Genomic DNA, 21,212 nt, shown 5'->3' with positions numbered 1-21,212 from the left:
AGCGCTTTGGGCCCCAAAGATGCTGAGTACCCTTAGCAGCAGCATAGCTCTGCCGTCCCTCCGCCTCCCTTATCTCTTCTCAGCCCTCAGTTTCCCCTCTGCCTAATGCTGACATCCTCTCACATTCGCTCTTAACTCTGGGTCCCCCTTCCTTCCTGCATGTCTGGCATCCCCCTGCTGCCTGGTGCCTTGCAGAGTTCTGGCACAAATCACAAAACCACAGTGGCAGTGCAGGGCCCCCAGCACATCAAGAGCAGCGAGGTTGTCTGGAAGGAGGCCTCTGTCCTCTGCCCACGGTCGGCCCCAGGCCAACACTGTGGCCCAGCTGGTTGACGGGATGAACGTAGGGCCACCATCAGAGAGGGGCCCAGGCGCCTGGAGCTCCAGCACCGGCAGTCCCCAACGTGAAGCCCGCAAACTGCCGGTCGCAGTGTTGGTGAGACAGGTGTGGCTCTGGACTCTCCCCCAGTCTCTCCTGTCCTTCTGTAGACGCCAGCCCAGCCCCTACCAGGCCTACCCACTCGTCCTGGTCTTGGGCAGTCCCGGAAGACACTGAACCCATCTTTTCCTCCTACTTCTCTTTCCCAAGCCCGTGGAGGCATGTGAGGACCTCTCCATGAAGTTTCCTGTTCTAAGCCTCCTTCCCTGAACTCTGGGAATAGAACTCACTTGCTGAGGAACCGTGGAGAGGTCCAAGTGTGAGACTGTGGGGTGTCCAGAAGTGGCCCACTCCCGAGGGTGTATTTGCAGCACAGAATGAGAACATGGCAGTGACAGATTTGATACCAATTACATCTACTCTTCTGGCCCATTTAGGCACCCCCGTGAGTAATTACTATGGCCCCTACCTTACAGGTTAAGTAACTGGGGCCCAGAGAGGCCAAGGTCTTTGCTAGAAGCCACACAGCTGGTGACACACAGGGATTGGTTCCAGGTCTGTCTCAGGGACGTGCAGGGACCTGGCCAAGGTCACGTACAAGTGAGGGCTACAGTGAGGCTTTCTTGTCCCTGCTCGTTTTCATCGTACCGTGCTATCTGCAAGCTTTGCCTCAAGGAAAGAAAATATGCTTTGTAACTGTTGGAAACATGATAGCTCTGTTAAAGGAACAAGGAAATGGGCTTGGTGAAGTGTGGATGCTGAGTCAGTTTACTGGATGACTGTGTACTAGCCGCAGCGCTCTCCTTAGAGTGAGGGCCCACATCCTTCCGGTGATCTGACCTGTGTCCTGCGCAGGTCCCCAGCCCCTGAATTTCCACCCTTTTGACTCTTGTGTCTGCCTCCTCAGGGCGCCCCGGGCAGCCCCACCCCAGTCGTTGCCGCTGGAGGGAGCAGCAGAGCGGGGTGGCTCTTCCAGGGCGGGACACCACCCCACCCCCAGCCCCAGGCACATGACCCAGGCGCCCTGAGTCCACGGGACGCTGGTTCACTCCTTATGCAGGTGGCCCCTCCCGACAGTGACTTCCCAGCCCCGACCACGTCATGCTCAGGTGCCTGCGCCTCACATCCCCTCCGAGGCATCATTTAACGCTCACCTTTGGACTTCTCACTTCTGCCTTTACCCCATCCCTAGTTATCTGCGGATTATCCCAGAAAACAACAAATGTCGGAAAAAATGACCTTTCCCCTCAATGAAGTCAAACCAAATCAGAAACTAAGTGGCCAGGGAAGTGAGCGCAGATCCTGGGATCATAGGCTCCATTCACTCATTCCTTCCTTCCATCACAAATACCTACTGAATGCCTGTTATATGTCAGACATCGTCATATGTGCTGGGGACACAGTAGTGAACAAAACAGAAAGAAACCTCTGTCCTCGTGGAGCTTGTGCTCTAGCAGAAGGAGGAAATAGTTAATAAGCAAATAAATAAGTGGATTACATAATGTCAGATGGTGACTTATGAGATGGGGAAAAATGAAGGAGGGAAGGGTGCTGGTCGTGGGGCTTTGCAGTTTTGAATAGGGGGTCAGGAAAGGCCTTACTGAGAGGTTGGTGAGGAAGTGAAGAAGCCAGCCACGTGCATTCTGGAGGAAAAGCATCGCAGGGAGAGGGAACAGCAAGTGCAAAACCCTAAGGTGCTTTTTAAGCCCCAACCTGCCCTGGGAAGAGCATGGAGGCAGGGGTGGCTGGAAGAGAGGGAATAAAGTGGTGGAGAGGCTGGAAGTAACTGGAACCAGGTCCTGTGGGGTATGTGGGTTCTTACAAAGGACCTTGGCATTCATGCTGAGTGAACTGGGGAGCCATTGAGGATTTTGAGCTGCCTGGGGGAGGGGAGGCATGACTGGATTTGTGTTTTAACAGCCTCACTCACTCACTCACTGTCACTGTTTTGATAGTGGAGTGGAGGGTGGTGTGGAAAGTGGGCGACAGAAACAGGGAGACCGGTTTGGAGGCTATTGCAATAACGAGAGAGCCATGCAGGCAGCTTGGACCAGGCTGACAGTGGAGGAAGTGGTAAGAAGGGGTCAGATTCTGGGTCCATTTTGGAGGTAGAGTCAATAAGATTTGCTGACATATTGGATATGAGAGAGGAGGAGTTGGGAATGGTTCCTAGATCTGTGGCTTGAGCAGTTGGACAATTTCTTGGAGCCCATGGACGCTAGCAACCAGTTCAACACAACTTCAGTTCAGCAAAGTGTTGTTGATTGTTGCTGTGCCGGGCCCTGGGGCACAGCAGTAAACAAGGCAGACCCGCCTGTCCTCACGGGGCTCACAGCCCAGCAGGGAAGACAGACAGAAAGGAGTAGTTCCAGAGTGCTGATCGAAACCAAAGAAGGGTGTGTCCTATGTGTGTGTATGTCGTTTGTGTGTATTGTGCATGTGTGCATGCTTTGTGTGCTGTGTGTGCGGGTGTGCTCTGTGTGTGTATTTCTGTGTGTGTGGTGTGTGTATGTGTGTTATGTGTGTGTCTGGTGTGTGTGTGCTGTGTGTATTTGTGGGTGGTGTGTGTCTGTGTATATATGTGTACATTTGTGTGTTATGTGTCTGTGTGTCTATGTATGTGTGCTGTGTGTGTTGTGTGTCTGTGTGTGTGCTGTGTGTGTACACATGTGCTCCTGGCAAGGCCTCTAATGCAGGCTGGGTACAGCCCACCCTGGACAGCTTCCCCCCCAATTGGGGGTCACCCAGTGCTGCTGCAGGATCAGGTTCTGGGGCAGACTTGGGGGCTACAGACCTGACATTCACCCTACCCCAGTGCAAATACTCCTCAGCTTCTCTTGGCAAAATCCTAGAATATATTCCAGATAATACTAAAACAGAAAACATGGCAAATTTCAGAATAGCAAGCATTTGCTGTTTCTTGGCAAGTTTTATTTCATTCCAGGGGCAAATGGTCTAACTTTAGAATGGGTTAAATGCCTCTCCCTTCCCCCACATATCTCACACATTGACATCTGCATCCTTGGTTTTTGGTGCTACAGGATATCAGATAAAATGATGACTCATTTAAAATATAAAATCTTACAATAATAATCAAATTCACTAATAAAAAATCCTCACCCAGGAAATTGCCAGGAAAACAATAACATCAAAATGCTTTAGAATTGAATCTTGTTTCTATGTCCACTTTCTTGGCCTGAGAGGTTGTGCTTCCTGTTTGTTTGTTGCTCAGGTCCTCCCCCAGGACCCCAACTCATTTCATAGTCTTCTGAGAGGGGGACCCCAACAGGGCAGGGAGGTGCAGGGGGTCGCTGGCCGGCTCACCCAGCAGCTGGTGGAGCACGGGGCCCTTGGGCCTTGGTGCTGGACTGCGGCCAGAGGCCAGCTCTGTGTGCCTTCTTAGGAGGCTTATCTGGGTCTGCCCCGCCCCCCTGCTGCTGACCTGCTAATCCCACAGGGAGGGCAGAGGGTGCAGGTAGCACCGCCGCCCTCACGGGTTGCTGTTTACTGAGACAGACTCTCACAGCCTGGTCAGCTAGATAGACGGCACTGTTCCCATTTAGGAGACTGAGGCTCAGAGCTGTTTAGTGACCTGCCTAAAATCACGGGACTCAGAGGTGGTGCGCCAGGGTTTGAATTTAGGTCTGTCTAACCCGTCTCTAGAGATGACCCCACCGTCCTGAGGCGACCAAGTCTGGCCACTCATTTATACTGGGAAGGGAGGATGGAGACTCAGAGAGGGGCTGCGTCTTGCCCAGAGTCATCCAGCACACCAGGGCGTGTGCCTTGCTCCTGGGCCCAGGATCAGGGAGGCTTCCCAGAAGGGGATACGTCTGGGATGCAAGCTCCAGCCCAGACCAGGCAGGTCACAGGAAAACCCATGTGCCTGGCCAGCCTGTTTCCTTGGGCGGCTCTCCCTCAGGCCCTTGACCAGCTGACCTCTCGCCTCCTGCTTCCCTTCCGGAGGGCCGCAGGGGTACGGGTCAGCCCCTCCCATCGCTGTGGTCCATCCCCCCAGGGCGCCGAGACCAGGAAGCGCTCGCCCACACTCAGCAGTCAGTTCAAGCGGTCACTGGAGCTGCTGATGCGCACGCTGGGTGCCTGCCAGCCCTTCTTCGTGCGCTGCATCAAGCCCAACGAGTTCAAGAAGCCCATGGTGAGCAGCCCTGGCCTGGGAGGGGGTGAGGGGGAGGCAGATGGGACCAGCCTGGGGGGTGGGAGGGGCCGAAGGGGCAGGGTGGGCTGGGCCATGTGAGACTTTGCCCTCTGTGGGGAATGGCAGGGCCCCTGAGGGGCTTAAAGAGCAAGGTTCCTATTAACTGGAGGCAGCAGGTGCCCTGGAAAGAGCCTGGACTCTAGTAGTGGGCTCAAGCCAGATTCAAATCCCAGCTCCACCACCTTCTCACTGGGTGACTGTAGACAAGTCACTTCATTCTCTCGTGCCTCAGTTTCCTCACAGATGGAAATGGGACTGATCATACCCACCTCCTGGGGGTATTCCATGCAATAATGCATGCAAACTGCCTGGCGCCTAGGAAGGCACTCAGTAAATGGCAGCTGTGTTTCTTGCTGCGGCCCTGACTTTGAAAACCTTCTCTCCTTTGGTCCAGCCAATGACCACCACCTCCTAGAACCCTTCCTGGATTCCTTTGACTGGTTGGGAACATTTTCGTTTTTGGCTTTTCTGAATAACAACTGTTGAGCCCTTTCTGTGTGTCTGGAGCAGAATGGATTGTCTCTCCACAGCCTCATTCAGCTTCCCAACAGCCCACGAGGGAGGGATGTTTGTGGCCCCATGTTCGAGACGTGGGACCAGAGGCTCAGGGAGGTTGAGGGACTTGAGGCTGCAGATCCAGGAGCCTGGACCGCCCCTCCCTGGGAGCCCTCTCCTTCCCCAGCTCTGGGAGGTGTTGTTTACCACAAGCCTCTTCCCAGAGATAGGAGGGGAGGCCCAGGGGAAGCTGGGGCCTGAGGGTCTGGGGAGGGACGGAAGGCGGGAGGCCAGTACTGGGCCAGGGAAAGTGCCTGTAGGGAGAGGAAACAGGTGGCGGCAGCCAGCCTTCCGCATGCTAACTCTGTCCCCTGTCCCCTGCCTGGAAACATTCCCCAGAGTGGGCTGGCCAGTCCCCCCGGGGATCAGGACCAGGTCTTCAGGGGCGTGAGAGTCACAGAGGGCTCCAGCGGGCTCCCCTCTAAGGCAGGAGGTCCAGGGGACCGAGGCCAGGGCCCTGTAGTTGGGCACCATCTCTCTTGCTCTCAGATGCCTCTGGAACCTTCTTTGGGCTGACCTCAGCATCTGTGGCCTGGCCCTTGGCTGCAGGACCTCCTCCCTGGGCCTCCTGCCTCCCTGTCTCCTGTCTCCCACTCCCATCCTCCTCCCCACTGCAGTGAGAGACATGATTCTCAAACACAAACCTGACCCGGTCACCTTCTGCTTCCCTAGGCTGGCCTCTCAGGTCCTTCACAGCCCATCCACCAACCCTGCTGCTATCACAAAAATGACTTTATGCCAATTAGAAAAATGTGTCTCTTCCTTAAGGAAGGTACTTTGCTGTCAGCAGCCAGAAAGCTGTCTGAAAAACTATCAATCTAAGATGGCTATAATATGAAGGGCGACCCCTGGGGTTGTACAAGGCACCCACCACCTGCACAACCATAATCCTGGCATGGATTAGCCTCCTCAGTCCCCGTAAAATCCCCCAACATGTCCTGTGCTTTCAAGCTTGCTCACCTTTGCATGAGCTAGCGCCTCCAGCACCCTCTCTCCTGTCAGGGTTAGAGCAAAGGTCCTCCACGAAGCCCCCTCGAGATGTCCCAAGGGGAATTAAGCTGTCCTCTGTGCCCTCAAAGTACTCAGCTCACCCCACATGAGGGCCTCATTCTGTGCTGCTCCGTGGGTTTGGACTGCAGAGCCACGTCTGGTCCCGCCTTTTCTCCTCATCTGCTGTGTGACCTTGGCCTCTCGGGGCCTTTGTCTGGGGCCAGGAAAATACAGAGCAGGGCTGGCCTCCAAGCGGGAGCCTCCACCACTGACGCTCTTGGCTCCTTGCCTGGCAGCTGTTCGACCGGCACCTGTGTGTACGCCAGCTGCGGTACTCGGGGATGATGGAGACCATCCGAATCCGCCGAGCCGGCTATCCCATCCGCTACAGCTTCGTGGAGTTCGTGGAGCGGTACCGAGTGCTGCTGCCCGGCGTGAAGCCGGCCTACAAGCAGGTACGGATCTGGGGGCATAGGCGGGCGGGAGGGAGGGTCCCAGCTCTGGGCTGGGCAAAGGCCCCAGTGTTCTCATTGGAACAGTGTGCTGGGCATGACATCACCTCGGCCACCTCAGGTATGGCTGGGAAAATTGGGGTCAGGCAGTGGAGTGCATCTGAGAGCTTCCATCGCCACGCTTGGCTGGTGTGGACTTAACACATGTGGTGAGTGGGCCCTGGCTGTTAGCTGGAGGTGAGGGTTTTATAATCATCAGGCTGAGCTAAGGAGAAGAGTGAGGGTCTGAGAAGGCAGGGCCCGGCTGCGACCACACAGAGTTAGGGCCAGAGCTGGAGCAAGAACCCTGCCTCCCAGCCTTGGGAGGGACACCAGGTGGCCTTTCCACTGGTGGGGCCACCCATTTTCTTATGTACCCCCCAGGATGACCTTCGGGGGACATGTCAGCGCATGGCTGAGGCTGTGCTGGGCACCCACGATGACTGGCAGATTGGCAAAACCAAGATTTTTCTGAAAGTGAGTACGGCCTCTGAATCTGCCTGCCTTGGCAGGGCTGTGAACTCCCATCACGGTGGGAACAGGTCCTAGGGGCGTGCTATAGAGGAGTTGCAGCACCAAATGGGGTCAGTGCTGGGCCTTTGTGATCCTCCTGCCCTGCAGCTGTGGCTGGTTGGAGCGGGTAGTGGAGGGGCAGTTGGTACTTGAGAGCATCTATGACTTGGAGGTGGGGTTGGAGCAGTGACCCTGGGTGAGGAAACCGAAGGCCATCAGCGGAGGTGGGCTCATCAGGGAGGCCTGGATTCAGTCCTGACCCTGTGGTTGTCTGTCCTGGGAATTTGGGCGGGTCACTGGCCCTTTCTGAGCCTCATTTTCCCATCTGTAAAATGGGATGTGCTTGTGGTAGGGGGCTCTTGAGTGTACCTTTGGTCCATTCCCTTTTTTCCTGCCAGGCAGGGCTCGTGCCAGGCTGTGGTCGGCCGTGTGCTACTCACCTTGCTCTCTGGTGTCCCTGGGCCTGTTCCCGTGCTCCCCGAGCAGACACCTGGGGCCCTCTGGCTCCCACCACAGTTTGGGCAGGACTTTAGGAGCTGGGCGGTCAGGGAGGGGGCAGGGCTGGGAGCAGGAAGCTGGGCCGGGGGAGCTTGCTGGAGATGGCGAAGACGGGACAGCTAGAGCAGGGACAGCGTGAGCGCTGGCTTCTCCATTTCCATTTCTGCTGTTCTAGATTTCTGGCTGTCCTGGGTGATGGGGCAGGGCTCCTTCCTCTGCACAGGGTGGGCCCAGGCAGCCCAGGACAGCTGGGGAGAGGGAACGGGGGAGCCAGCCCTGCGCTGGAGGGAGTCCTGGGGTCTAATTCCTCCCTGGCTGAGGGGCCTGGGCTAGTGCCTTCATCTCTCTGAGCCTTCATTTCCTCATCGGAAAAATGTGTTGACTGTTCCCTGCCTGTGTGTCTCATAGCTGCCACCTGGAGAGCACGTTCCGTGGGCCAGGCCCCAGTGGGGGCTTTTTTCATCACTCATTTAGTCATCACAGCAGCCCGTGAGGTAGAATTATTATGCCTGTTTCAGAGGCTTAGCACGTAGAGGTGAGGTGCCCATGGTCAGGCGCTGCCCTGGAGTGGAGAGCAGGGCTTCCAGACTGTGGTTCTGATGCCCAGCCCACATGGGTAAGGGAGGGAAGGCATGCAGCATGATGGCATCTAGTGCCAGAGACATCATTGTCCCCATCCTCCACATCCTCACTTTTCTGGGCTCTTCAGAAACCAGTAGTGGTTTCCAGACCCCAAACATCTGCTTCTCATTCATTCACTCACTCGTCCAGAAAGCCTTGGCTGAGCAGCCCCTCTGTGCTGGGCCCTATCCCCAAGTGATGTGTCCTGTGATTATCTGATGGATGTTCCTCCCCCATCAGGCTGAGATTCCCCAGGGCAGGGCCCAGGTCTGCCTGGTTCATTGCAGCCTCACCCCAGCACCTAGCACATGGCTGGCACATGGAGATATTTGATTCATGTATTGAACGAACCATGAGTTTTGTCCAACTGGAGTGAGGGTTAGGGGCTCAGGGGTGAGAAGGAGAGGGGGCTGGAGAAGTGGGCAGGGCCTGATGGTAGAGGACCCAGGTGCCAGGGGAGGAGACCAGGCTTGACCCCGGGAGCCAGTGGGGTATCTCTGTGAGATCTGTCCTTGAGGGAAGGCTAGAGGCCAGAGCAACAGAGGACAGGAGACTTGTTAGGAGGCTGTTTCTAAGATCCTGGAGAGAAACGGTGGTGGCCTGGCCCAGGCCAGGGGCTGATGTGACAGAGACACCTAGAAGAGCTGGGACTTGGGTAGAGATGGCCATAGGATGAGGCCAGTGTGTGTGCCTGTTGGGCCCCCGACTCCATGCAGTCAAATTAGGCCCCCCCTGTTCCCTTTGTCCCTCCCAGGCCTCTGGCATCTACCACGACAGTACCTGTCTGTACTTGTGGCTGTGAGAGGCTGCCCCATGGGGCCAGAGCAGGGTTGGGAGCCTTTGGGGCCCAATTGAGCCCTAGGCCTGGGCTCTGAGTGAAGGAAGAGGGGGCCCACCTGGGGCGGCCTCAGCTCTGGGACTGGAGAGGTTGGTAGGGGCGCCGCTCAGGAGCTCTGCCCTCCAGGACCACCACGACATGCTGCTGGAGGTGGAACGGGACAAGGCCATCACTGACAGAGTCATCCTCCTCCAGAAGGTCATCCGGGGGTTCAAAGACAGGTTCGTGCCCAGACCAGCTCTTCCCCACCTCAGCCCGCATGTGTGTGTGTGTGTGCGTGTGCTTGGCTCACCTCCGCCCCTCCCACGTGAACATGGAATAAACACCCATGTGCACAGCATGCACACAGGGTCATGCGAACAGGGTTGAACACTCAGGCATGTGGATCCATCTGTGCCCCCGTGCCCAGTAACACAGTACCCCCACCTACACACACAGGCTTGCACACGTGGGTACATGAGGCACACAAGTGGACCCTCTGTTGGTCTCAGATGCCTGATGAAATTTCCCAAAGAAGAAATCTGAGATTTTGTGAGTTACAAAGTGTGTCCCATATTCCATGTAAGGGGCATGTGTACAGCTGTGTCAGTTCACAGATGGGCAGGGCTGACTCTGGAGTGTGATTCAGGCTCCACAAAAATCCCACAGCCTGCATCTTTTGCAGTTCATCTGGTCACTCCCTTCCTCTATCCATCCACCCACTTGTCCATCTGTCTGTCCATCTGTCTAGCCATCCTTTGTCCATCTATACATCCACCTGTCCCTCCATTCACCTGTATGTCCATCTGTCCAGCCATCCTTTGTCCATCCATCCATCTGTCTGTCCATCAACCTGTCCCTCCATCCATCTGTCCACCCCCTCCCACGGCTGTGCCCTCGTTTGGGCGTGTATCCAGGAATTGGCTGCTGGCTCACCCACACTGACGTAGCCATCCTTCACTCCTCCCTTATTTATTTCTACATTCAGGAGACACCTGCTGTTTGATGTGTGGTCTCTTGTCCTCCATCAGGTTGAAGGTGACTGTCAGCCTGTAGAAGCTGCCTAGTGTACACAGGGAACAGCATGGCGCTCACTCAGTCAGAAAACCAGGGCTCCAGCCCCAACCTCATCAAGTCTTAGTTTCCTCACCTATAAAATGAGGGAGTGAGGTAGCCAGTAATAAGTGATGTTTACAGTTTTCAAAGTGTTTAATCTTTATTTACTGACTACTCATACATTTATCCACGAGTAATCTTCTGAATGTCCACCTTACTGGGTTTATGTGACAAGGCTGTGAGGCAGGCAGGGCAGGTATTATTCTGCCCATTTTACAGATGAGGAAGCTGAGGTGCAGAGAAGTTCTATGCCTTTGCCCAAGGTCATGGAGCCAAGGAGACACAGAGCTGGGACTCAGCCCTGCTCTCCTAATTCCAAACCCCACCCGGACCCTGGCAGAGGTCCTCCTGCTCACGCTGCTGTTTTAGGTCCAACTTCCTGAAGCTGAAGAGTGCTGCCACACTGATCCAGAGGCACTGGCGGGGCCACAACTGCAGGAGGAACTATGGGCTGGTGAGACTCCTCGAGGGAGCTGCTTGTTGCCTCACGAAGCCTTTGAACCTGGCCCTGTTGCCATAGCAGCAGGACTTAACCTGTTTGCGGGGCCTGGCTGACCTCTTGCCACCCTGCCAACCCCTACCATTCCTCCAGTCCAAAGTCCAAGTCTGGTTTTTGCAGCTCTCCCCATCTGGTCAGCAATGTTTGTGCTTTTCTTCTGGAACGTTTTGGTGGGTGATGAGCACCTGGGCTATTAAACACTTCAGAGGGGGCCAGGAACGGGTGTGTCACATGGACCTCTGTGAAGGAACTGGCCTTGGTGCTGGGGAGGTGGACAGGAAGGAGGCCCACTCCTGGTCTGAGGATGGGAGTCTCTTGGGGGGGGGTGCATCTCAGGGGAAACAAAGGCCACTCCCTGGGAAACTTTGGTCTGAGAGGAGATAGCTGTGCCTTCGGGGCATGCAGGTTAGACAGTGGAGCCCGGGGCAGAGACCTCCACGGGCAGGGTTGGTCTGGAATCAGGGCAGTGGTTCTGAGCAGGTGGCCCTCCTTGCAGATGCGGTTGGGCTTCCTGCGGCTGCAGGCCCTGCACCGCTCCCGGAAGCTGCACCAGCAGTACTGCCTGGCCCGCCGGCGCATCATCGGGTTCCAGGCCCGCTGCCGCGCCTACCTGGTGCGCAAGGCTTTCCGTCATCGCCTCTGGGCTGTGATCACCGTGCAGGCCTACACCCGGGGCATGATCGCCCGCAGGCTGCACCGGCGCCTCAGGGCTGAGGTAAGGGTCCCAGGTCCACAGCAGCCACAGCTCTGAGCCCTGTGACAGCTGTGTCCTCCGAGGGGTGCTCTTCCACCTCAGGCAGACATATCGCCCCCACGTGTGGCCTGAGCCTGTCGCGGGGTGGGGATGTAGGGCTCTACCTCTTTGGAGGCATGCGCAAGACTGGATCCCTCAGTTCCCTCTTTCCAGCCAGGGGCAGGGCAGGAGCCCAGTCCCTGTTATGACTCTTTGAGAGGCCAAGGTGAACTTGCTTTGGCTTTGGGATCAGCGGTGCCCCCAACCCGCTGTGGCACCTGGAGGGTTTCTCAGGTGCCTCAGTTTCCCTCTACCAAATTATTTGGCAAAGTCACTCCCAGTCCCAGAACTCAGCCGGGGTGGCGTGGGGTCGAGCTGGCGGGAAGCACCGTGACGGTCACACACGGTTTGGTGTGCACCCTGCTGCCCCCTCCCCCAGTACCTGCGGCGCCTGGAGGCTGAGAAAATGCGGCTGGCGGAGGAGGAGAAGCTCCGGAAGGAGATGAGCGCCAAGAAGGCCAAGGAGGAGGCTGAACGCAAGCATCAGGTGAGCTGGGGATGTGCCGACTCCTTAGACATCCATTCACTGGTTCAGCAGCCCTCAGCCAACACCGGCTGTCCAGCCTCTGTCCACGTGACCTTCCTTCCTTCCTTCGTGCGCTGGGTGCCTGTTCTGTGCCAGGCCAGGCCAGAGGGCTGTGGCTCCAGAGCGAGCAGGTCCAGGCCCTCTGCTGTGTTGTAACAGGATAAACAGCCTGAGCCGGGGTGGGAGCCCCCAGCCATGTGTGGCTACAGAGCACGTGAAAGGGCAAAGCATTGTCAGTGCAAAATACACACTTGATTTTTTTTTCTTTTTCTTCTTTTTGGCCACGCAGCGAGGCTTGCGGGATCTTAGTTCCCCGACCAGGGATCGAACCCAGGCCCACAGAACTGAAAGCACCGAGTCCTAACCACTGGATTGCCAGGGAATTCCCAATTACACACTAGATTTTGAAGACTCAGTGAAAAAAAAAAAAAGGAATATAAAATATCTCAGTACTATTTTTTTAATATTAGTTACATGTCAAGATAATACTTTGGAAATATTGGGTTAAATGAAATACATTATTAAAGTTAATCTAACCTATTTTTTGAAAAACTATTTTGAATGTAGCCACTACATATATGGCTTGCATTATATGTCTATTGGACAGCGGTGGTCTAGAGCCTATACCCAGTGGCTCTTGGATTTTTGGGTTGGTGTGGTCCCCTTCGGGTGGAGAGACCTGAGCAGGCTTCCTGGAGGAGGTGGTCCCAGCTGAGCCTCGAGGCAAGCAGGTGACATTACTGTCTGAGCTTGTTGTGAGCTGTCTCTGGCTCAGTACCGGGCACCTGTCTGCACTGGGCTGTGAGGGCTGAGCAGGTGCGTCCCAGGGTGGAGAGGCCCGAGGCTCCGTCCTTCCCAGCGGTCAGGAGAGCCCCGAGGAGGTTGGGACTCTGGCCTGGCTGCTGCAGGGGCTCCCATGGGCTCCACACGGGGGGCTTGCTCCCTGACGCTGCATCACCCGCCCCTCGCAGGAGCGCCTGGCCCAGCTGGCCCGTGAGGACGCAGAGCGGGAGTTGAAGGAGAAAGAGGAGTCCCGGCGGAAGAAGGAGCTCCTGGAGCAGATGGAGAGGGCCCGCCGCGAGCCCATCAATCACTCGGACATGGTGGACAAGATGTTTGGCTTCCTGGGGACTTCGGGCAGCCTGCCAGGCCAGGAGGGCCAGGCACCTAGTGGCTTCGAGGTACCAAGCTGGGGAAGGGGCTGGGACAGGTCCCAGTGTGGTGCGGTCCCTCCTCTTGCGCCCCACATACTCCCCTCTGAGCAGAAGGCAGCTGTGATGACCTGGGACAGGGCTGAAGTCCCAGGCCCTGTCCAGCCACCAGCCTGCCATGTGACCTTGGGCCAATCACTGTCCCCCTCCAGGGCCATTCACAAACCTTTATTCATTCACGTGTTGAGGATCTACCTTGCACTGGGCTGTGTCTGTGGGGTGAACAGGATGAACAGCGCCCTACACTTCTGGAGGAAGAGCTGGCCCTACAGGGACAAGCTGGGGGACTGCAGCCCAGCCCCATTTGCCCCTATGGCAGGGAACCCCTTTTGTCTCCCCAGGACCTGGAGCGCGGGCGGAGGGAGATGGTGGAGGAAGACCTGGATGCGGCCCTGCCCCTGCCTGATGAGGATGAGGAGGACCTCTCTGATTATAAATTCGCCAAGTTCGCTGCCACTTACTTCCAGGGCACGACCACGCACACCTACACCCGGCGGCCGCTCAAGCAGCCACTGCTGTACCACGACGATGAGGGCGACCAGCTGGTGAGGGCTGGGGCTGTCTGTGCTGGCAGCATGGGTGCCGAGGGGCTGGGTCCCAGCTGTGCAGAGACCAGGGCTGACTTCATCCCGTACCCAGCCTGCGGCCGGGCCACAGGGCAAGGCCCCGAGGAACACCCACAAGGCACTCAGCTCAGTGGTCCTCCTCCGGTTGGCGGGAGTGGGGTTCTCCAGCCTCTCCCCCACCCCTGGGTCATTTTGATGGCTTTAGCAACATCCTGCACTCAGGCTTTCTGACTGGCATGGGTCTGTCCCCAGGCGGCCCTGGCGGTCTGGATCACTGTCCTCCGGTTCATGGGGGACCTCCCTGAGCCCAAGTACCACACGGCCATGAGTGACGGCAGCGAGAAGATTCCTGTGATGACCAAGATTTATGAGACTCTGGGCAAGAAAACGTACAAGAGGGAGCTTCAGGCCCTGCAGGGCGAGGGCGAGGTGAGTCCCAGGTGCCCTCTGGCCAGGGTCCCTTCCAGGCCATCCCCAGCCTTAAGGCCCTCAGCAGAAGGAGCATCCTAAAATTTGCCTCTGCCTCACCTCCCTGACCCCTGCCCTCCTCTGTCTACTCCTGGGTACGAATAGTGTGAGCTTGATATAAACTGTAAAGTGCTGACCACGACTGAGGCCACGTGGCAGGGCAGACAGGCTTTGCAGTCAGAGCCAGCTTCAATTTTGACTTGTTGGGAGGCGGTGGGTGGGTTACTACACTTTTCAGTCTCAGTTTTCCCGTTTGTCACTTGGCTGATGGGCTGGGGTGGTACACGTTAGTGTGGAGGTGAGACAATTCTAACCACATTGTCAACTGCTCTTGTCATTACTTTCAGTCCAGTCGTTTGACTCTGACCCCTGTTTGTCCGGCAGGCCCAGCTCCCTGAGGGGCAGAAGAAGAGCAGCGTGAGGCACAAACTGGTGCACTTGACCTTGAAGAAGAAGTCCAAACTGACAGAGGAGGTCAGAAAAGACCCTGCACGGCCTTGGTGGCCCAGGCTGGGGCAAGGCTGGGCTTGGGACCAACAGGGATGGGAGTGGAGTGGATACTGCCTGTCCTCAGGGGACCAGGATGGCCAGCAGGACAGCGTTGGATGTGATCAGGCAGACAGGATGCAAGGAAGAGGGCGCTGTTCTCAGGCTGGGGTCGGTCAGGGAGGCTTCCCGGAAGATGGGCCACGAGAGCTGGGAAGGGCTGGAGTGGCAGATGGTGAGAGGGAGGACATGCCAAGGCATGGACCCGTTGCCTTTGATCCAGGGACCTTTTAGTCGATGAGAACTTTTCTGTGGGATAAAAGTGCCCATGGGGCATTAACACTATTAGTTTGTTTGTCATTCATTTAGTCACCTTGTGTTTTCTGAGCACCGTCCTGGCCCATTGCTCCAGGACTTTCCAGGCTGGGAGGGCTGACAGACGCAAACTAAGGCATTCACGGTGCAGAGGGACTGGTTCCTCCATGCCCCTGCTTTTTTTTTTTTTCTTTTTTTTTTTTTAAAGAAGATGTTAGGGGTAGGAGTTTATTAATTTATTTATTTTTGCTGTGTTGGGTCTTCGTTTCCGTGCGAGGACTTTCTCTAGTTGTGGCAAGCGGGGGCCACTCTTCATCGCGGTGCACGGGCCTCTCACTATCGCGGCCTCTCTTGTTGCGGAGCACAGGCTCCAGACGCGCAGGCTCAGTAGTTGTGGCTCACGGGCCTAGTTGCTCCGCGGCATGTGGGATCCTCCCAGACCAGGGCTCGAACCCGCGTCCCCTGCATTAGCACACAGATTCTCAAACACTGCGCCACCAGGGAAGCCCTCTATGCCCCTGCTTTTGTGCACACCGGTCCCTCTGCCTAAAATTCCTCCTTCCTCTTCTGTGCCTGGGGGGTCACCTCGTCCAGGAAGCCTTCCCCTCTACAGCAGAGTCAGGCTGCTCCTCCTGGGCTTCCTCAGCCTGCTTTGTCTTTGTCCTCATTTTGTTCCCCATCTGAGGCTCAAATCCAGTCTTGTAGCTATGTTACCCCAGATTTGAGTCCCAGCTCTGCTGCTCGGTATCCAAGGCACCCGGGGAAAAAAATGCCTGCTAGTGGCTTCCTGGGATGATGGCTGTGGGTGCTCAGCAGACATGAGGACCTCCCACGCCCCTCCTGCCTGCAGGGGTGTGCTCCCGCCACTCACCCTTTCATGCACTCCACGTCTCTGGGCAGAGCACGGGGCTGGCACTGTGGCCCATGTGGAACCAGAGGAAAAGCCCATCTATAAGAACCCAGGCCCAAGGCTATTCACACAGGAGCCAGGGAGTTAATGACAGGTGGTGGTGGCCGGGTGTTTGGAACCCAGGTGTACTCTGGGTGTCAGAGTGGTGTGTGGCCCATGTCAGAGAGATAGGGATCCCATCGGGAGTCAGAGGCGCCCCTGGCCTGGCTGAGGGGGCTTCCTTAGGGTAGGGCTGGCGGTAGATGTCAGGGAGGCTGCAGGGGATCCTTATCCCCAGAAGCACGTAGCACCAGGCATCCACCCAGCACGGGCAGGGGTATGACAGTGGTGGGAAGCCACCTCTCTTGCTACTCCCAGGATTCTGCTCTCCGTGGGGGTGGGCAGACTCAGGCAAACAGCAGGGCCCCAGCCAAGCCTTGGTCAAGCCTTGCCCCCCTCCCTGTGGCCCAGGTGACCAAGAGGCTGCATGACGGAGAGTCCACGGTGCAGGGCAACAGCATGCTGGAGGACCGGCCCACCTCCAACCTGGAGAAGCTGCACTTCATCATTGGCAATGGCATCCTGCGGCCAGCACTCCGGTCAGTGCCTGAGGTGCAGGGGCAGCTATCAGGGGAGGCATCCCGCACTTCCAGACCTGAAAGGCTTTTGTTGGCTGAGTGGTAGCTCTGTTACTTTAGCAACTGATTAAGCTAAGCAGGCCTGGGTTTAGCTCTGCTAGCTGGTTGTGTGACCTTGGTAGAGTGATTTCAGCTCTGTAAGCTTCAGTTTCTTCATCTGTAAAGGTGGAATAATAAAAGTACCTACCTTGTAGGCTTGTGGGCAGATAAAACTATGGAAAGTGTGACACAGGACCTACGCAGTGGGCACTCGGTAAACGGTAGCTGCTGTTAGCATTATCTGACGTGCATCTTCTGCTGTAACCCTATCCCTGCCGGCACCTTCGGTGTACCCAGCCCAGGCCCGTGGTCAGGGTTACTGTGGTCAGAATGCCTGGGATCCTGCAAGTGGCTCCTTCCCCACCCAGGCCCAGGAGAGGCCTTTGCTCAGGTCCCTGGGGTGTTGGGGAGGAGCTGGGATGATCCCTGACTTTCCAGGAGCAATTACGGAATCAACTCAGCCGCATCAGCGGAGGGAAAGCAGATAGGGTTTCTCTGAGAACTCCATCTGCACGGGATGGCTGGTTAGGAGAGCTGATCCCAGGAACTTGTGTGTGCTGGTGGGGAGGACAGCAGGATGGGGCGGGTGGGGAGGTCAAGTGTCATTTTCCCAGTGGGAGACATGAGGTCCGGAGAGGAAGAGGTTTGCCCAGGGGTCACTGGCCTCCCTTTCATTGCTCCTCGAGGCCAGTGACTACCTCGCTCCCCAGAGATGTAGCACTTGGGGCCGCCAGCCTCCAGGAAGAAAAGGTGGCTGCCCAAGGTATGTTTAAGGGCAAGAATTTGCCTCCCGTTATGTCACCGTCAGACCTAAAGGGGTACTTCTAGAGAACACAGTGCCAGGAGCCCTGGACCGTTAGAAGGCTGGGGCGCCAACTCCCTGAGGGACCATGGTTAATCCTTCCCTCCTCTCGGCCTCCGTCTCCCTGTCCATGAATCGAATGGGGTCAGGGGCTCCCAGCTACGGGGGATAGTTGTCACTGGCCTGTGGCAAGATGGGAAAAATAAGGATGTTTCTAAATTTGACTTATTTAAAGCACTGTTCTTTGTTCTGAGGTTTTACCCTTCCTACTTTTTGGATATTAAACTTACATTTGTTTTATAAAATGATTGTGATATAGATAGTGGGCAGGTGCTGTGTGTGTGGTGTGTTTTAAATGTCCTTATTGTCTTGATAATAAGTTAGCAACGTCCACAATTTATTTTCAGGTTGCATTGGTCCATGAGCTCTCAAAATTGGGGAGCCACTGAATTAGATACCTGCCCTTCAGAGACCGAGGCGCAGCAGTTAGTGCCCCCTGGTGGTCACTCCATCTTGGTGGGTCCCGCCCTTGGCCCTGAAGGGGGCATGCAGCACCTTCACAGCTGCAGCTAGGCTGGCATCTGTGGGGTTTTTACTGTGCTGGGCACCTTGCCAGGTGCTGTATAAGCCTTGGCTCATTTTTCTTCACAGAAATCCTGTAAGGAAGGGGTGGTATCATTTCCCTTTAAAGTGAAAACAAAACGAAAAACTACCTTCATTGCTTTAATCTGATTACAAAAGTAAAGCATGGCCATTTAAATGTTCAAATATTATAAAACTATATCAAGAGAATGTCAGAGTTCCTACTCCTTCCATCCCCCAGAGAAACCCCCCCAGCTGTCTTTCCTGTTTCTGCTCTGCCAGTTATCATTAGTAGAAATTGTACCTGCTGCCATGTCTGTGGGCTGGCCTCAGAGGTGAACTCACCTGCCCAGGCCGTGCAGCTTGGTGAGGGATGAGGCATGGGGGGAGCCTGTGCTTCTCATCAAAGTGGTCACCAGTGACTGGGGCCACTGTGCCCAGGAGCAGGGTATGCACCACCCTCTGGATCATGGGGCCCCGGCCGTGGGCTCTGGATTGGAGTCAGGAACGTGCGTGCTTCCTGCCTGCTGAGCCTATCTCCAAAGCTAGGCCCTCTCCAGTAGCCGCAGAGCCCTGGGCTCAGCCTTCTCCACCTGGCCTCACCTGCCTCCTCCCAGGTGGTCTCTGGCAAGTGGGAGAGCAGGCATCCTACCTGCTGCTGGGAGGGGTGGGGCTTTCCCTCTGAGGCCGTGCGTCTCCCGTCCTTGCCCCCCACCCCCGCCTGCCTAGGGATGAGATCTACTGCCAGATCAGCAAGCAGCTCACTCACAACCCCTCCAAGAGCAGCTATGCCCGGGGCTGGATCCTCGTGTCTCTCTGTGTGGGCTGCTTCGCCCCCTCTGAGAAGTTCGTCAAGGTAGGGGAGGCTTTTGGCCTCCGGGGGTGGGAAGGGGGGCCGCGCCCGGTCCCTGGGGTTGAGGGCAGAGCACGGGGAAGAACCTCAGAGGGGCTTGGCAATGAGGCCCTGCCCGGGTCACCTCCTCCCAGGCCTCCCCACCTCTGCAGGGCCCATCTTCCTGGCCCCCTCCTCCTGGGCGCCCACCACTGCACTCTATCTCCTCCGAGCCCCATTTTATTTATGCGGATGCTGAGTTTGACAACAGCGCCCCCTAGACCCTCCACATGCTGGTCTGAAGCACTTCCGTTCATTTCAGTCCCTTTCGTGACTCCTCCTTAGTGTCAGGCCCTGGGTACTGGGGACACAGAGGCAGAGCAGGTGACAGCTGGATCAACCCAGCTGGTCAGCACTGCGAAGAGGGAGGGCTCAGGGAGGTGGGCCCTGGAGGAGGAGGAGCAGTTAAGCTGGGTGAAGGGGGTATGGTGTGTGGGGTGAGGCAGGAGGTGCAGCTGAGACTAGGCAGGGCCGGATCATGGTGGCCGTGCTGCCAAACGTGAGGGAGGTGGACTTGATCTGGAGGACAGTGGGGAGGCCTGGAAAGCCGAGGAGGGACGTGGATGGATGGGCCTTGAGGAGCGGGTTCAGAGTGTGGGAGGAGGGACCAGAGGCAGCAGGCCCGGTGAGGCTGCTCTGATGGTCTGGGTGTTACCGACCTGGGTCCTCTTTAATCGATAGAAGTTGATAAGAGGTCAGACAAGAAATTCAGGCAAGGCTTTACAGGGGTTCGTGCTGCTTTAGCACGAGGGAGTGAGAACAAGAAACAGGTGCCCTTGCTCACTCCCTGAGCGGGGGCGGGCTGGCCCCTTTAATGAGGTGAGGGCGGTGGCGGATTGGTGGGTCGGGCTGGAGGGGTGCCTTAGGTGGTCTGCTCACCCCCTTGGTGGTGCTGTGTGCAGGGGTCATGGGCAGTTCCCTGCTTTTACTCCTGGCAGTTGGTTTGTGGCCTTTTTGTATCTTATTGTTCATAATTGCCCTGACTGCACATGTGTGCAGTTTTTAGTCCCTTTTGATTTCTTTGTATTTTGTTGCTGGTGGAGACGTTTGTCCAGGTGCAAGCACTCCGGTAGAGGGTCTCAGGTCCCAGACTATCTCACAGGTGGGGAGGCCGAGGGAGGCTGGAGTGGGGCCCCCTCAGCTGGTCCTCTGTCCATAGTACCTGCGGAACTTCATCCATGGGGGACCACCTGGCTATGCCCCATACTGTGAGGAGCGGCTCAGGAGGACCTTCGTCAATGGGACACGGACACAGCCACCAAGCTGGCTGGAGCTGCAGGTGTGGCCCCCAGGCGTGTGTGCGTGTGTGTGGCCAGTGCACCCCAGTGCCCCAGAAACATTGCCTAATTTGGGATTCTGTGGTCATTCAAGCACCCACCCTCAAGTTCTGGAATCTCAGGCCTACTGGAATGGGAAAGCCCACAGTGGTGATGACTCCCATCTGCTGGCTTTATAGTCAAAGAGACTTGGGCAGGGGGTTTCCTCTGTGTCTCAATGGCTTCATCTGCAACATGACAATAAAGATATTCATTTCACAGAGTCTTGTGATCGTTACATGACAGGAGGGCAGAAGCCCCTGCACGTGGCAAAGCCCAACCACCCAGCCCTAGTGCCCCACCTCAGGGACCCTGAAGGTCCTTTCAGGGTAGGGAGCACAGCAGGGCTCCCTGGGCACCTGTGACCAGGGACAGGCAATGCGCCGTGGGATGCTGAGGTCCAAGGGCTCCAACCCCACAGGGAGCAGGGAGCCAGGAGCTCAGAGGGAGTGAGATGTTCTGAAGTGAAAGGATTCTCACAAACCCTTGGATCACTTTCAGGCCACCAAGTCCAAGAAGCCCATCATGTTGCCTGTGACGTTCATGGACGGGACCACCAAGACCCTGTTGACAGACTCGGCAACCACGGCCAAGGAGCTCTGCAATGCGCTAGCCGACAAGACCTCGCTCAAGGACCGCTTCGGGTTCTCCCTCTACATCGCCCTGTTTGATAAGGTGAGGCTGGCCCTGATGCCCCTCCTCCTGGCGCCCCCAGGGCCACCCACCAGCTCCCACCCCAGTGCTGCCACCTACTGGCTCGGGTGCACTTGCACGGTTACTGACCTTCCAGGGCCTCAGTTTCCTCCTCTGTAAACCAGTGGTAACCCTGGTCCTGCCCCAACTCCTTAGGATCATGGAGAGAGGTCCTAAGCACCTAAAGGGAAACCCTACAGCACACTGGTGATTGAAATCCAGGGCTCACTGCAGTCGTAAGTGTGCAGGTGGATTCAATCCTCTGCTGGTGACAGAAGAAGAACATGGCAGAGAGAGAGAG

The 21,212-nt window shown here is 56.6% G+C and overlaps 1 protein-coding gene across 4 annotated transcripts in view; it reads left to right on the top strand.

The window, feature by feature from the left end:
• MYO7A (myosin VIIA) overlaps positions 1 to 21,212 on the top strand; it is a gene marked incomplete at both ends in the record, with an annotated part of 95,201 nt that overhangs the window by 23,336 nt on the left and 50,653 nt on the right. For all 4 annotated transcript variants that reach the window (XM_079708455.1, XM_079708454.1, XM_079708453.1 and 1 more), the window contains 15 exons: positions 4,398 to 4,535; positions 6,437 to 6,595; positions 7,016 to 7,108; positions 9,228 to 9,322; positions 10,566 to 10,650; positions 11,192 to 11,410; positions 11,868 to 11,975; positions 12,986 to 13,195; positions 13,567 to 13,770; positions 14,044 to 14,220; positions 14,644 to 14,733; positions 16,421 to 16,548; positions 18,740 to 18,866; positions 20,062 to 20,181; positions 20,720 to 20,893. In XM_079708455.1, coding sequence (XP_079564581.1) covers positions 4,398 to 4,535; positions 6,437 to 6,595; positions 7,016 to 7,108; positions 9,228 to 9,322; positions 10,566 to 10,650; positions 11,192 to 11,410; positions 11,868 to 11,975; positions 12,986 to 13,195; positions 13,567 to 13,770; positions 14,044 to 14,220; positions 14,644 to 14,733; positions 16,421 to 16,548; positions 18,740 to 18,866; positions 20,062 to 20,181; positions 20,720 to 20,893 — 2,127 coding nt within the window. The remainder of the gene's footprint in view (positions 1 to 4,397; positions 4,536 to 6,436; positions 6,596 to 7,015; positions 7,109 to 9,227; positions 9,323 to 10,565; positions 10,651 to 11,191; positions 11,411 to 11,867; positions 11,976 to 12,985; positions 13,196 to 13,566; positions 13,771 to 14,043; positions 14,221 to 14,643; positions 14,734 to 16,420; positions 16,549 to 18,739; positions 18,867 to 20,061; positions 20,182 to 20,719; positions 20,894 to 21,212) is intronic.

The sequence above is a fragment of the Hyperoodon ampullatus genome (genome assembly GCF_949752795.1).
Source record: "Hyperoodon ampullatus genome assembly, chromosome: 7".
NCBI classification, from domain to species: Eukaryota; Metazoa; Chordata; class Mammalia; order Artiodactyla; family Ziphiidae; genus Hyperoodon; species Hyperoodon ampullatus.
Note: the sequence above shows the minus strand (reverse complement) of the source record. Positions and strands in the feature narration are given on the sequence as shown.